Raw genomic sequence first — 17,633 nt, 5'->3', positions numbered from 1 at the left:
ATCTATTTGACTCATCTGGAAAGTTTAATGTGTCATAACTTGGGTTTCCTTCCACATATTTGCCTGAAATTTACCAGGATTGTTCCAAATTACGAACTTTGCAAGTGAAATTAATTTTGTCTATTTACGTTGAACTATGTGTTCGTAAAATAAATACTTTCCTCCTCAAGTCCTCCCGAGTCAATTTGACTCGGCCACATTTAGTGGGGCAATGTCACACTTTTGCCCTTTTTCAGCACAATGAACATACATACAGACAGAAAAACATCCACTAACACACCACACACCACACATGCACACACACACAAATTAGGCAATGCATTTCATTAGGCCTCCAGAAAAAAAAGCCACACATTTGTAAATATTTCACACTTTTGATATGCCTTTGCCTAACAGAGGGCAGAATATGATCTACCAAAATGATGCTACACACACTCACATGTTGTGTTTTCATATTCAAATCATATTTGTTTTCTCTCTCTTATTTATGAATTTAGTTGCTTCAGTCAGCTTTGACCTGGGGATGTTTGACATACACCAGCCAGTGGTTATCCAAAATAATATTTAATAATTTCTGCTTATTTTACTCAAAAACATGGCATAATTTCATGAGGTTTATTGTTTATAAATTAAATATAATAAAAAGCATAAGAGGTGTAAAGGAAGTTTTATTCACAATAAATTATGCCATGTTTTTGAATGGTGTGTGTGTGTGTAGCCCGTTTTTTTGGGTGATCAGATGGCATCTGGTAGACAAAATAGACATAAGTGTAAAATGTTCACAACTGTAAGCTGATCACACAGAATGGTGATCATTATAGAATTTTTGATTTATAAGCATTCAAGTCAATTTGACCTGGAAAAAACAGGTTTTATTATTTACTGAAAATGGTCAAAATGGTTTTAATTTAATTTAGCGACGTTTCATTGGTTAATGCCAGCAGCTGTTACACTGATCATAATAAGGCAGCTACTCATTAACTAGACTATTGTAGCACTCCTGGTGGATGTTTGGCAGAATCACACAGTGATCACACAGTGATCATGCAGTAGTCAAACAGCAATTCTGAGCTGCTGCATCTGTAGTTCTAAACAGACCCTGAAGGATTGCTAATAATAAGTCTTACCTTGATTCGGATTTTCCACTTCTTAAACTAGTGAGGGCTGCCATTGAGTCACTACAAATCACCGTTCTTTCTGGTTGGACTTCTTCTATCCACTGTAGGGCTAGTATGATAGCTAAAAGTTCGGAAGCAAAAACTGACACTTGATCTGAAAGTCTTTTTGCAATCTTTGTCTCAAGAGCAGGGATATATACTGCTGCTGCAGTCCTTTCAGATTCTGGATCCTTAGAGCCGTCAGTAAATACCTGTAGCGCATCGCAATACTCTCGTGTAATGTACTGTTGAACTACTATTTTAGTTGGCATATTCATCCCCAGACTACTCAATATTTTCGAAACTTGTAAATCTATTACCGGGTTATGAAACAACCACGGTGGGATTGCTGGTAAAGCAACAGAAGGAGCAATTTCATGATTTTTCAGCTCCAACTTGTTCACCTCCTTCCTTACTATCCAACCAAAGCTTGTTATTTCCCTGTACTCATGTTCCCAACATTCTTTCAAAATCAATCTAACTGCATGATTTTCTAGATGACCCTTTACACCATACCAATACCTTAGTCTCAGCTGAAGCCTGCGCAGTTCTAGGGGCAGATCTCCCATTTCTACTTGAAGTGAGGCTACCGGGGATGATCTAAACTCACCGCAACAAATTCGCAAAGCCTGATTTTGAATTACCTCGATCTTTTTAAGTAATGTTTTGCTCGCAGAACTGTATATTAAACAGCCATAATCAATGTTTGACCTAATCACAGCACAATAAATTCTTTTCAAAGACTGACATGTTGCTGTCAGTAACAGCAACAGCATCTGCTGTAACAGCAGAAGAGATTCTAAAACTCATCCAGTCTTGCAATCCTACCACCTGCCCATTGGATCCACTCCCTTCCACTATGCTCCAGACCATCTCGCAAGACCTTCTGCCCTTCATTACCACTATCGCCAATAGATCCATAGCATCTGGTCAGGTACCAACTACTTTCAAGAGAGCAAGGGTTATTCCCATCCTGAAGAAACCTGCTCTGGATCCATCAGACATCAGTAACTACAGACCGGTATCACTTCTCTCGTTTCTTTCAAAAATTCTTAAACGCATTGTCTATAGTCAACTGTCTGTCTATCTCTCACAGAATAACCTCCAAGACCCCAACCAGTCTGGCTTTAAAGCAGCTCATTCCACAGCCCTTTTAGATGTCTCTGAGAAACTACATGCTGCTAGATCAGCCAAACTCTCATCCGTCCTTATCCTCCTTGACCTTTCAGCAGCGTTTGATACGGTCAACCATAAGACTCTCTTAGCCACCCTCAGGAGTCTTGGGATTTGCGGATCAGCTTGGGAATGGTTCGCTTCCTACCTGGAAGGATGCTCATATCAGGTAACATGGAGGGGAGTGACATCTGCTCCACGCAGACTCTCCACTGGCGTCCCACAGGGCTCAGTACTTGGTCCTCTTCTTTTCTCCCTGTATACTCACTCTCTTGGTGAAGTTATTTCCTCACATGGGTTCTCTTACCACTGCTATGCTGATGATACACAACTTATCTTCTCTTTCCCACCCGCAGATGCCACAGCTTCTGACCGGATCTCAGCATGTCTGGCAGAAATTTCATCATGGATGACTGCTCATCAGTTAAAGCTTAATACTAGCAAAACTGAGCTGCTCTTCATCCCAGGTGATTCATCCCCAGGTCATGATCTTGCTATATCCTTGCACAATGATCTGATCTCCACTTCAGCCACAGCTCGCAACCTTGGGGTAACCATGGACAATCATCTGTCCTTTTCCTCTCATGTTGCTAATGTGACTCGCTCATATCGGTTTCTTCTCTACAACATTAGAAGGATTCGGCCATTTCTGTCCACACAGGCTGCTCAGGTACTTGTTCAGTCTCTTGTCATTTCTAGACTGGATTACTGCAATGCACTGCTGGCAGGTCTACCTATGAACGCAATCCGTCCTCTGCAAATGATCCAAAATGCAGCTGCCCGGCTTGTTTTCAACCTGCCAAAGTTCTCGCATACCACCCCGCTGCTGCGATCCCTCCACTGGCTTCCGGTAGCTGCAAGCATCAGCACGCTTTCAAAACACTGATGCTGGCCTACAAAGCCAAAACTGGACCAGCTCCCTCTTACCTCAAAGCCCTCATCACTCCTCGCACTGCACCCCGCACCCTCCGATCTACCAGCACTGTTCGACTGGTTCCACCATCTCTCAGGGTAAGAGGCAAGTATACTACAAGACTCTTCTCTGTACTGGCACCAAGGTGGTGGAATGAACTTCCCCTAGAGGTCCGGACAGCTGAGTCACTGGATATTTTCAAGAGGCGGTTGAAGACCTACTTATTCAGGAAACACCTCAACTAGCACTTCTTTCCTTATCTTTCGCATTTTAAAAAAAAAAAAATAACCCTTTGACACTTTTTCATTGTAACTTTGAACAAATGTTTTAAACTCATGGTATCTTAAGTATGTAACTTAGTGAGCCAGCATTAATGTATTCAATGTTAGAGATTTAAGCACTTATGTACGTCGCTCTGGATAAGGGCGTCTGCCAAATGCTGTAAATGTAAATGTAAAATGTTGCTCCCCACTCTACTCCTGACAAGCACCATACATTCATTCCTTTTTTGCATTTTTCTATCAGTTTCTGAATGTGTTCTAAAATTTAATTTAGAATCCATCCACATTCCCAAAAACCTTACTACCTTTACTTGTTCCAACTTATGCCCGCACATTTCAATATTCAAGCTTGGAGTGTTATTCTTTTCCAAAAGCACATCATTTGCGTTTTTGCCACAGAAAATTGGAAACCCCACTTATTTGCCCAATTCTCCACCTCGTTTACTGCTTTTTGAATCTTTTTTTCTACAAATAGATCATTTCGCCCCATTTTCCACTGTGCGCCATCGTCAGCATATAGTGACCTTCCTATTCCATTGTCTACAGTGTGTTAGATGTCATTAATCATTAAATTAAAAAGAATAGGGCTGCTCACACTTCCCTGGGGAGTTCCATTCTCAATTGGAAGGATTTTAGATGACACGGACCCTACTCTTACTTGAATCGTTCTTCCAAATAAGAAACTCATAATCCAGTTATACATCCATCCACCGATTTCCAAGCTTTCCAGTTTCATCAGGAGCCCCTCTTTCCACAGCATATCATAGGCTTTTTCTACATCAAAAAACACTCCCACTAATACTTCTTTATTAATTTGAGCTTTTCGAATTTCAGATTCCAAACACAATATTGCATCCATTGTATTTCTCCCTTTTCTAAATCCATTCTGACATGCTGAAAAAATGTTTCACTTTCAATTACATACGTCAATCTATTCATTACCATTCGTTCCATAACTTTACATAAATTTGATGTCAGCACAATAGGTCTATAGTTAATTGGCTGTGAGTGGTCTTTCCCTGGTTTGACTATTGGCACTATTACCCCATGCTTCCAATCTGCAGGCAGATTCCCTGATTCCCATATTTTGTTAAAAAGTCTAAGAATCATACTCAAAGATAAATCCGATAAATGCGAAATCATCTCATAGCATATGTCGTCCTTGCCTGGAGACGTACGTTTAACCCCCACCAGTGCTCTCTTTAACTCAAATAAATTAAACTCTGTGTCTAGAATACTTCCAGATAAATTCTTCTTTTCATATATATTAGATTTCTCCCTAACTTTCTGTTCCCTACTGTGCACCTTTGCGAAAGTTTCTACTAACATCTCAGCTTTATCGCTTTCATTTATTTCAAATTTCATTTATTTCAATACTTTTCCGAATCCCTCCCATCTTCCTAATCATATTCCAAATTTCACCAATTTCAAAATCTTCTCCTATTCTATTACAAAAACATCTCCAGTAATTTCTTTTTGCTTTTCTTATCTCTCTGCTCACTACTGCCTGTGCTTTCTTATAATTAATGTACTCATCGTACAATACAGATTTTCTGGCTTTCTTCATCGCTTTATTCCTTTCCCTTACTGCTTTACTACATTCTTCATTCCACCATGGTACAGCTTTCTTACTATTTACAGTTTTCTTTTTTCCTATTACTTCCTCTGCCGTATTTCTTAACACATCACTTATTTCCTTACTTAACTTTTCAATGCTTTCAACATCTAGTATCATTTCACACAGCTTGTTATGACACAATTCTGTATAAAGTTCCCAGTTGGCTTCATTAAATTTCCATCTCCTCTAAAGTTTGGGTGATATCCATACCAATTTTGAACCATATAGGATAATGATCACTACCCATTGTACTCTGTTTATTAATGTTCCATTCACATTTCCTTGCTAGGTTTACTGACACCAGGGTAATATCTAAAACTGACTTACATCCTTGTTATTATGTCAATTCTCGTACAACTTCCATTATTTACACACACTAACCACCCCCAATCTAACATGTCCTCAACAATCTGCCCATTATAATCAGTTTTAACACTCCCCCGTAGGGTATTATGTGCATTGAAATCACCACACCATATTACTTTCTGATTTGTGTTACCTCTTATATTTTCCAAAACTCCCTTACTTAACTTTTCACACGGATTATAAAAATTTATTACTTTAATACTTTGATTCCCTTCCCAAACTTCCGTCACAACCACCTCTTTGTCTACACTCTCTTCAACTTTCCTATATCCCACACCATGTTTTACAAATGTAGCTATCCCACCTCCAATACCTTGTTTCCTATCTTTCTGGACGACAACATATCCTTGTAATACAAAATTAAATACGGGTTTGAGCCAGGTTTCCTGAACACATATTATGTCAGGTTTATTATCTAAATCAGAAATGAACTTTTTAAACTCCTGCCCATTAGCTATTAAGCTTCTAGCATTCCACTGGAGTATTAACAACACCATTATGTACCACCACATCCCGGCTGAGTGTATGTTGTTTGCATCTTTAATCTCTCATTAATCATATCTACTGAAATACCTTCGATCTCTAGATACTTTTCCGCTGCTTTGATTATAATTTTGATTCTTTCTGTCCGGCTTTCAGTTTGTGCTGAACAGTTCACTACTTCAGCAATAAAAGTAACAAATGCAATGTTATCCTTAATCCCAACTTTCTCTTTTGTACTTTCCTTTGCCATTACTGTCTTTCGTTGAATGATTTCTTTACTTTTTTCTTCTGATTCCACATTCTGTCCTACTTTTTTTTAGTGCCTCGGAGTATGACACTCCTTCCTTAATTCTAACACTTTGTACTTGAGCCACATGTTTCCTCACACTGCATCCTCCATATCCCGCACTGTGATCCCCACCACAATTACAACACTTAGGTTTAACTTCTTGCCCGCATTTCCCATATTCATGTTCTCCACCACATCTCGCACACCACTGTTTGCCTCTACACACTGCTGCTACATGACCGAACTTTTGCCATTTAAAACATCTTAGCGGTGTGGGTATATAGAGTCTAACTGAAAAACTCATATACCCCAACATGACTTTACTTGGCAGTTTTTCCTCATCAAAATGAATCATTACTGAGAGACTGTCCCCCCTTTCATTGTTCCTATTGCATTTTAGCCTTTTTACATCAATCACTGCTGCTCCTGTACGAGGCCGGCTCTACGCAGGGGCAAGAGGGGGCAGCGCCCCCTCAAATAAATGTCTTGCCCCCTCAAATCAAAATTTTTAAATGTTGAGAAAGCACATGTTAATATACTCACAAAATGAATATATTACAAGTTGATAAAAATGATCTGTGGTAGCGGAAAAATCTGCCAAAAAAGGGACACTACACACAATACAGTATTAGATTTCCCTCATGTCTCTGTCCCTCCGCTGTGTGTATTCATTCACAGGCTGCAGCGCACGGACACACACACACACTCCTCCCCTGAGCCCTCGGTAAACATCCAATCACCGTCCGTATGCAAATGAGTCAAGACGTAGCCTAACGTAGTGTCGTGTCGGATTTCAGCACGGTCACGAAGTCGAAAGACTTTGAAGAAGCTGCAGCGTTTTTTCAGTTACAACAAGCACAGCGATGAGTCCACGTCCGCTGAATTTGACAGACTGAAGACAAATTACCGTTGTCTGACAGACCCCTACGTAAAGCCCTGCCCCACACTGTAGTTCTATACTGCTTTGTTTCAAATAATCACAGCAGTTTTTACAAAGCCAGCTTACTTACTTTCCACTCCAGCTTTCATCAGCTCACAAAGAGAAAATTACTTCTGCAATGCATCCGTTTTTCAGAGCTTTTAAAAAGTGTAGTGCTGCTCCTACCTGTACTAACAGTAGTAGCAATGATACTGCTGCTAGTACATCAGAGACAGCTACTACTACTACTTCAGCATCAGCAAGCACTGCTTCTCCTGTTCCTCCCCCAACATGTGCTGTCCCAAAGCAGCCTGCTCAGCTACCCAGTGACTTAAATAGCAATGCACCATCTCAGCCAGTACTGGGTAGCTATCGAAAGGGTGCATTTGCTACAACATTAAGATCATTCAATCCTGCCTGGTACACGCACACGACCATGGCTAGAATACTCTGTTGAGCAAGATGCCTGCTTCTGTTTCCCCTGTCAGAAATATGATAGCATTGTTAATGAGATGGATGTTGTTTTTACTTTAACTGGTTTTAACAACTGGAAAGCAGCCCTTGATCGAGACAAGGGGCTACAGAGGCATGTGTCCAGCCACAACCATGTGCATGCTTCAACTGTATGGACTCAGCGCAAAAGCAGAGAGGCGACAGGGGGAACTGTTGACTCCCTGTTGGTTGGTAAAACACAACTTGAAAAAAACCATTACTATGTCAAGAGTGTGGGCAGTGCGGGGGCGCTCTATGGCGGCAAAGCAGTAAGTCGTGTTTGGCAGGGCTCCTGGCATGCTTACCTAAAGTAGTGTTTTTTCTTAAAGTATTATTTCAAAACTCAACTCCAGAAGTTTTAATACTGGACCCTCTTGCTAAGTCGATTCTAAAAACTACGGAAATGGCGACAAATCTCAGAAAATACAAGTACACGGGATCTGCGGGTGATAGGCCGAACGCCTCCTCTGACCGGAATATTTCTAAGGCGTGAATCGGCTCCACCCTCACCAAATCCCAGCGAAATGGATACGTCTGGTTTGAAGTCTGAAATACTTCTCGCACTGAAGTCTGATATTTCAGCGGTGATTAAATCAGAACTGAAGGATGCCCTTGCAGAAGACTGACTTTCTTAAGAACGAATTACGAGTGGTGAAATCTGAAATAATAAACAGCACCGCGGCGCTTCGCTTGGAGTTAGACCAAGTCAAAGCGAGTGTCAACGATATAGAGGGCGGTTTATCTAATTGGTCGGATGAGGTTGTCTCCCTACAGAGTACAGTGAGTGAGTTGAAATCTGGATTAAATTAAAGGTGAAATGTGAGGACTTGGAGGGCCGGATGAGGAGGTGCAACGTGCGGATTCTCGGTGTTCCCGAGACACCGGATTCCAGCTCATGTATAGCAGTCGCCAAGATGCTAACTGAGGTGCTACAACTTGAGAAAGAGCCACTGATTGATCGCTCACATCGTACACCAGGACAAAAGAAACCGGGCAGTAAACCAAGAGTAATTGTTGCCAAGTTGCACTATTATCAAGACTGTGCGGAGATTCTGCGGCGTGCACGCACTCGTGGCCCACTTCGTTTCAATGACGCGTATAATCACGATTCTTCCTGATTCCACTGCAAGCATGGCCAAAGCTCGGGCAGCGTTCACAGATGTGAGGAAGCTTCTTCGAAACCGACAGGATGTTCGCTACGGATTACTTTTTCTGGCATGACTTCGTATCACCCACGGAGAAGAAGACATAGAATTTGCTGATCCAAATAAGGCTATGGCTTATGTGAAAGAGAATATTATCTTGGCGACAGATGACGGACATTGACTGTGAACCGGGTTTCCCTTAGCTTGCATATTTTTTTTCAGGTTGTATTGTCACAATTGTTTTATATCCCGAAATACGTGCATTGTCTGCATACAGAAAATGTTTTCTAGGTGATGGTAGTAAATTACTTTGTTTACAACTAACTAATTTTGGAGGGTCAACATCAATATTTACATTTATATTATTTTCGTTGAGAATACTACTGGATTTCTGTTCTAAGTATATCTGGGGGCTAGCCAGGAGTCCTAGCAGTTAGAGTTATGTTCCTCGATACAAGCACTATAATGTGTGTATCTTTTTGTTGTGGGGTTTTGTTTTCTCCTGGTTCTTGTAGGAGAAGGGGGTGGGACTATACTGGATTTGCTTACCATTGGGTTGTTTCTTGTCAGGATCTTATGTGTGATCCTTTGGATCCGTATACTGTATATCATTGTACACAGTTTAAACATGGCTAACAAAAAAGGTACTAGGCATTCTTCTGAATATCCAGTTAACTGTGTGAGTTGGAATGTGAAATCCCTCAATAGTCCCTTAAAATTTAGAAAAGTTATAGCGCATTTAAAACAGCTTGATACAGACATTGCATTTTTACAGGAGACCCATGTGTGTTTAGCGGATAGTCTACGTCTAGATAAAAAATGGTCTGGTCAGGTGTTTCAATCAAATTTTCACTCTAGATCAAGAGGAGTGGCCATCATGATTGGTAAACACATTCACTGCTTCTAGTGTACATACAGACTGTGCTGGACGATATGTTCTCATGGTAGGGAAATTGTACACACTTCCAGTTGTCCTAGTCTCGGTTTATGCACCAAACTGGGATGATTATACCTTTTTTAACACATTATTTTCAAATAGAAAGATATGTCAATGCACAGTCTCATAATTGGTGGAGACACTAATTGTGTGCTCTCATCTCTAGATCGGAGTGCAGCCGGAAAAACAACCCTTACTAAGTCCGCTCACTCGATCAAATAATTTCTGGAAACGTATGGTGTGGCTGATGTGTGGCACTTTCGCAATCATACCTCGAGGGCATATTCATTCTTCTCCTCTGTTCATAAGACGTACTCCTGAATTGATTATTTTTTCATAGATAATCAAATTCTACACTTGGTGAGGGAATGTGACTATGGTGCCATAGTCATTTCAGACCATGGGCCCCTCAGTATGAAATTGTGTTTTTCAGATTCTCAATCAATATACCGCCCATGGCGATTTAACACTTTATTACTTTCAGATGAGAATTTTGTCAGTTTTTTAAGGGCAGAAATTAAATTCTTCCTTGAAGTTAATCAAACCCCAGGAATGCCACTTTCTACGGTCTGGGAGTCCTTAAAGGCCTATTTAAGGGGTCAGATGATCTCATATTGTGCTAACAAGAAGAGGAGAAGCTCTGAACGGTTAAGAATGTTGACAGACGAGATACTACTTGTGGACAGGGAATATAGCCATTCCCCTTCGCCAGACTTAGTCAAGAAACGTATGTCACTTCATGCTGAATTTAATACTCTGTCTACCCAAAAAGCTGAGTACCTGATCTCTAAGTCAAGGCATGGGCACTATGAACATGGTGAGAAGGCGGGTCACCTGCTCGCACATCAGCTACGCCAGAGATCAGTTACTCAAAATATTCCAGCTATAATCAATGGCCAAGGTAATCAATGTTTTAGTCAGTTCTACCAGTCACTATACTCTTCTGACTCATCCTCTAATCAGTCGTATTTGGAGACCTTCTTTGAAGGTATAAACGTTCCCTCCATAAGTCTGGATCTGGCCGATGAATTGGAAAAAGATATCTCGGTAACTGAGATAGTTTTTGCAATTAGAGACATGCAAAGTGGCAAGTCTCTGGGACCGGATGGCTTTCCAGCTGAATTTTTCAAGCCATATCTAGTCTTGCACCCAAATCTAGTGCATTTCTAAATTCAACTCAGTTGCAGCCTCTGACTGTGCTAACAAATAACTTGGACATGGATGAATTTGTGAAAGTTTTTGCAAAGGGAAATAGGAGACATGTTCATTTACTATAAAAAAATAACAAAAAAATTAAAAAAAAAAAAAATATATAAAAAAAAAAAACATAATATGGTCTGTTCTATAGCCCATCTGCTTTAACTTAGTTTTTTTTTATTATTCATAAGACAACCTTTGTTTTGTAAATATTATAGTTATAGTGTGTTAAGTCTTACTTTAGGTTAAACGTTTTTGAGAATTAGACCATCCAGCTAAGATAAATGTTATGTCGTTGATTGGATAAAATCTGGATTAAGGATATTTTATTTTATTTTGTTTTATTTATTAAATTTTTATTTTTCAGTTTCCCCTCTGAGGGATTGCCACCTTATTGTGGTCAGGGGGTTTGCGTGCCTCACTGACCTTAAGAGCTATACCAGCAGGAGCTTAGTCTTCAAGTGGGACACCCAAGTTGGACAGGTCTGAAGGTAAAGGCCTGAAAAAGTGCAATCCACTTCTCCAGGCTTTGGAGCAGCTAACAACACAATTGAGCAAGGACAATACTGTTACTATAAGCACAGGGGGAAAAAAACAGTGCTCGGCAGTGTTCCAGGCAGATCACCATAATCACATGGCTGATCACTCGTGGCATGAAAAAACACTAAACCTTCTAATGACCCATTTTTATTGTCCATGCATTATGGACGGATATCACATTTTATTAGTTATGTTTAAATATGCAACATGATACCTGGAAACAATGTCTCTTTGCACAATCTTAGAATATGATGTGGCAGAGGGGCACTTCTGTATAATGTTGGTATCCCAAAAGAGATCTTAAGTGTTCAAAGGTGTGGCAAATTTACCACCTCAACCTTCTAAAACTAAAGAGAGTGTGGCACTGGCAATGGTGGTTCCCAAGAGGGAGCAGTTGGGACCAGATTTAAAATTACACCTAAACCCTTCATTTTATTGTACAACTTACTTATTGTAAAACTATTCCTTTTTGGTCTGCTACACATGAGACCCTTTCAACTCTGGCTCAGGAGCCGGGGTTTGTTCAGAAAGTGAGTCAACATCAACCCCCTGTTCAGCTTGGAGCACCAGATCTTTCCATAGGTAGAGACCAGATTTCTCTCTCTGAGAAACATTTACATTCCAGAGTGCATGATCAGGGAGCAGGCTTCTGCTGAGGCAGAGTCTGAGGCCTGGGGATTGTCGTCTAATTTTGTGGGTGGTAGAATGCATATAGCAATTTTTGGCTATTTGGAAGTGGCTTTGTTCACCTCTAAGGAGTCGTCCCACTGTTCCCTGTTGCATTGCTTTTTCACCATTCCCTCTGGGGATGGAAGCCATGGTGCAAATCTAGCTGAGGCTCTGTCTGTACACTTTCCCCAAAAGCTCTGCTCACGGGAGTCCTATCCAGGGTATGCTGTGTGGCTCCTCATTGGTAGACCTGAATCTGTCTGTTGAACCAAATTTTGTGGCAGATTCCTGGCTGTGTCTTTCCTGCAGACCACATCTCCTCAGTAGTCCTGGAGGGGCTGGAGCAATGTGACACAGATGCCTTTTTATGGTCTTGCTGGTAACCAATAGATTGGGATGATTTCACACAAAGATTCAGAACCACTTCTGCAAGGAGCCTTCCCACAGCGTCAGCCATTAAGTAGGGTCTTGTTCCCACCTCAGGGAACCGGTTACATATGTAACCTTCATGTAGACACTCACTACCAATTACTCAAACACAAAATAGGTGGGTCAGGATGAACTTCAGTCTATGCTTGAAATAGGTGTAATCAAAGAGTTACACAGCGATTGGTCCAGCCCTGTTAGTCTTGCTGCTCTTGGTCTGATTCTGTGTAGTCAACAGTGTGTCTATATTTGATGCTTAGTCAATGCTTTGAGAATTGACATGCTGATCAAGTATGTGTGGCCCATTTGTATTCAATGCTGCATTTAGCCAAGGAATTTTGACAGGTACCCTTGACTACAGTGTCCAGCAAAAACCTCTGGAAACTTACTAACCATTCTTTTTGGCTTTTCTCTTGTTCGGAGCCCCATCTATGTGGCAGACCATTTCATGCCAACAGTGTTAGGAGGGGGGGTCGGCTGCAAGAAAAACCTTGTCTGCCTAATGCATCCTTATTCCCCTAGCACATGTTACACCCTAGTTATTGAAAAAGTCTCCTATTTTCCAATCAGGTTTACCAGGCATTTGGCAATCATTAATTTACTGTCAAAAAAAATGAATGTTTGATCTACTACTACCCTATGCAGTCTCAATCAAATTGGAGATTATGGAATGGTATTCATATACATATACTGTACGCACTGTATATGGGGGTTGTAGTTCAATTTAAAAACTTGTTTATCAGGAACCAAAATCCACCTGAGCTGAGTGTGCTGCATTGTTTTAGTATATAAATAGATTTCTAATCCTCACTGAATTAGAGAAAAAATCACATCTACTTGATAAAATTAGACCTCCCAAGTACCACCTACTGACTATTATAAAAAATCTGACATCTCATGGATTCTGCTGTAGGGTGTTTTTTTGGGCACCAACCAATGGCCTATCGAGACAAGACAATTGTACCTTTTTTAATGTCCCTCCTCACCGGCAAGGCTTTGGACTGGGCTGCAGTGTTGTGGGATAGTGACCCCCAGGTATGGGCCTCCTTTGCACACTTCAGACATAAGTGGCATATTCAAGTATCCTGTGGGAGGATGGGATATTTCCATTCAGTTGCTCCAACTACAACAGGGCTGAGTTAGCATACTGTTACTGCATACATGGTAAAGTTATGGACCCTAGCAGTTCAGAGTGTGTAAAACAACACCGCATTACAAACCTTCTTTTGCAAGGGACTGAACCCGACTCTAAAGGCCGAGCTGAATCCATGATGTTGTCAAAAGTATATCACACTCCAAAAATCAGACTCCAAAAAAATCTTCAAAGCAATCTATCAAGTTGAGCCTTCATTCTTGTATCTACAGAGTAATTCTACCAGTATGTTTATGTCATGCTAATCAAAGCCGTCATGTCTCAGCCCTAGTTGACTCTAGATCTGTGGTAAAGCTAATTAACCATCACTTGGTTATAGAATTACAGCTTCTGATGGTACCTTGAACTGCCCTGTACAAAAAACCGGCCCATACAGTAGATGACTGTAACAATAGTCAACAAACAGCTCCTGTTACACACCAAGTGGGCCTGTTTCACATGGAAAGCCTGGTCCTATTTGTGATCACCTCCACAGTGAACCCGATCATCCTAAGATACTGAACAAACCTTGTTTTACCATTTTGAAATAACAGACTACCCAAAGATATTGTGTCAGGTTGAGGAACCCAGATACACCCAGAACTCACTTGTCCATTACTTTACCTGCCTCAATCCATTCCAGAGTGTCCTGAGTTATCAAGCCCCACATTCCCATGGTTTGGAGAAACACCTGACATGGCCGCTGTTGACAAATGGTTCCAATATGGGAAATTGCCCACATCTGCCTTCAGTGGGCGCAACCTAGTCTTCAAATAAACAATATCCACTAAATAGAATACAGGGGAGGGGAAAACCTGTACTGATTACCACTAAGTCTGGGTTAACAACTGAACTGAAGTTCTAGCCATTAGGTTTGTCAACATCATTAACAAATATAAAGAGAGAGAATAAAAAGATAAAAAAGAGAATAAAAAGACAAAACAGCTTACCTGCTGACAAAAAAGACTCTTCAAGCAGCTGCTTGGAGAAATTTAGCTCACATTTTCACAGCCACCCAAGGAAGGTTATAACACTGAATGCGGAGGGAAATGTGTAAATGCCTACCTCTTGGCACTTCTCAAGCTACATTATGTCAGCGTCGGTGCACAGTCATTTTCAAAATTCTCCAGCGATGTTCAATCGGGTTCAAGTCTGGGATCTTGCTGGGCCAGTCAGGAACATTCACTTACTTTATCTTTTTGTGTGCTCAGGGTTATTGTCTTCTTGGAAGATGAGCCTTTGCCCCAGTCTGAGGTCCAGAGCGCTCTGGAGCCAGGTTTTCATCAAGGATGTCTATGTACATTGCTGAATTCATGTTTTCTTTGATCCTGAATAGTCTTCCAGTTCCTCTCACTGGAAAACATCCCCATAGCATGATGCTACCACCAAAATGCTTAATTGAAGGGATGGTATTGGACAGGTGATGAGCAGTGCCTGGTTTACTTGTGACATGAAGACAGTCAACTGGATTTACCACATGGACTCCAATTAAGTTGTAAACACACCTCAGTGGATCAGTGGAAACAGGATGCACCTGAGATCAGTTTTTAGTGTCATGGAAAAGGCTGTGAATACTTATGTGTCGTGATTTGTTTTGTTTTTTATTTTTTATAAATTTGCAAAGATTTTTAACAAACTTCTTTGGGGTGAATTGTTATGGGGTGTTTGTAGAATTTTATGAAAATAATGAATTCACTTTTTTTTCAATTAGGCTGTAACATAATAAAATGTGGAAAAATACTCTCTGGATGCACTGTACCATAGCACTGCTCCGTATTTGGCAACTGGCAGTCAACATTGTGATCTAAGAATGGGGTGGAAAACCGGAGACATAAATTGCTACACATAAATAAAATGTGATTTTTAGTGAAAATAAGATAATACGTATATGCTTCAATGTTCGTGGCACCAGTCTGGCAAAGGCTTGTATAGAGATCTTAGATAGTCAGGTGTCATGCAATTATCTACTCAAATATAACTACTCGCAGCAAGGTAATTGCAAAAATTCATGCACTTACATCAGAATAAAGGAAAGTGTGATCGCAGTGATTCTGTTATGTGGATGTTTGTCAAAAGGGTTTCTTTTATTATTTCAGAAACTGCTGATCTTCTGGGGGTTTGAAATACAACAATCTCTAGATTTTACACAAAATACTATGAAAAAACAACACACATTTTGTAAGGAACAGTTATGTGAGTGATAATGCTTTGTTGGTAGGAGGGAAAGAAAAGAATGACATGATTGCATTGAGCTGCCAGTAAGTAAATTGTAACTAATTTAATCACTGTATATGTGTGATGAGATAAAATATCCGAATACCACATTGGATTCCACTTCTGTTAGCCAGGAATCTGAGTTTACTTGGTCTTTTTCCAGTATCTATGAGTTTGTTCCCATTTTAGGCCAGTCTATCATTCTCCTCTGACCTATCAAATGTGAATATATGAAGTGGGCATATAAATGTCAACAATGGCAGCTTTTTGTTGTGAAAAAATGAAACCAAGATAAATCATGTGATAACTATTGTACCTTTATTGAACCCATGTATAAAGTCAATCTTCTACATAACTTGATCTGTCATTTTTCTATGCAAAAGCATTCTAAACTCAAAAAATAAAAAGAAAAGAAACATTTCCTGTGCACAGAAGATTGATTCTGAACACTTCCACATTTCCAATTATAAAAGGATGTGCACACTTACAGTATGCAACCAGGTTAATGTACATTTGTTTTTTTTTTTTCTTATGGTTATTGACTTTATGTTCTGATACAATTTTTGCACAATAAGCACCTGCAATTTTAACAGGGGTGTAAAGATTATAAGTAATACTGCTCATTGCTATATCTTTGTATAACAAATTCAAATATATTTTAAGCCACAGCAAGTCTGAATCACAGCATACATTTATACTTTTCAACATAACCAACATTGAACAATAACAAGTAGAAGTGAATAAGATTACTAGCATACATGTATTAAATAAAATATATGTTTTTAAGAATATAACATAGTCGATATGTATTGTCCAAATAGTACCTATCATAATTGAAAGTAAATAATTCTAACTAAACTCTATTTTCTTAAGCTGGAACATTGCCGGAGCAGTTTATGGAACTTACTGTGGAGAAATTGAGTCAGGCTCTGCACTAGTATTCCTTGGGTTTGGAAAAAGAAAAGTGTGTACCCCATACCTGGACACAACCATTTATGGAAATTTGCGCTTCCACTTCACTATGGGTATGAATTTCTACTTTATATTCCTTATAAATATACTCTCTATAAATCTAAATATAATAATATAATTAAATTGTAGTTTTACATGGAATGCCTTTGTATGTGTGTGTGCACATGTGTGTAGGTGCTGGTGAATGCGATCCAGGGGAGTCACATGACAATGATGTTATCCTTTTTGGTCGGTCAGAAGGTGGAAGAGAACATGTTCTGTTAGACACACTTCCATATTCAGCCTACAGGGTAAAGTTTTTTTACTCACTCCTGCAACAAAAATACAGGTAACATAATTTAAAATTCAGGTACAATAGCCTTTAAAATTTTTCTGTTATAAAGTGCATGAATATATTTTACAAGGCTAGAGAACTTAAAAACCTTATGCTAATAATGTGCATAAAGTAACATTAGTAAAATTATGCTGTATGAATTTCAAGATTCATATGGGTCAAGTCCTTAAAAGTATTCCCTCCAGATTCATGGGGTGGCAATTGGGTGCCATGAGCAGCTGTTGCATGCAGCAGTTGACTTTCTTTGGCCTTAATCCTAACCTCCCCATTAAAGTGCAACAGCCACAGTGGCACTTCATTCTCTTCCATCAGACCATTCTGCAGCTCCTTCCACTGCAGTTAATGCTAGGCCTGAGCCCTAGCTCCCTACTCCTGA

At 40.0% G+C, this 17,633-nt stretch overlaps 1 protein-coding gene across 1 annotated transcript in view; it reads left to right on the top strand.

Moving 5' to 3' along the window:
• The window catches only part of reln (reelin), a 395,099-nt gene that overhangs the window by 183,270 nt on the left and 194,196 nt on the right, over window positions 1-17,633 (top strand). The window contains exons 12-13 of the mRNA XM_060877712.1: window positions 16,825-16,976; window positions 17,098-17,213. Of these exons, the coding sequence (XP_060733695.1) occupies window positions 16,825-16,976; window positions 17,098-17,213 (268 nt within the window). The remainder of the gene's footprint in view (window positions 1-16,824; window positions 16,977-17,097; window positions 17,214-17,633) is intronic.

The sequence above is a fragment of the Tachysurus vachellii genome, chromosome 9, assembly GCF_030014155.1.
Source record: "Tachysurus vachellii isolate PV-2020 chromosome 9, HZAU_Pvac_v1, whole genome shotgun sequence".
Classification (NCBI taxonomy): domain Eukaryota; kingdom Metazoa; phylum Chordata; class Actinopteri; order Siluriformes; family Bagridae; genus Tachysurus; species Tachysurus vachellii.
This window is presented reverse-complemented; position numbering and strand designations above follow the sequence as displayed.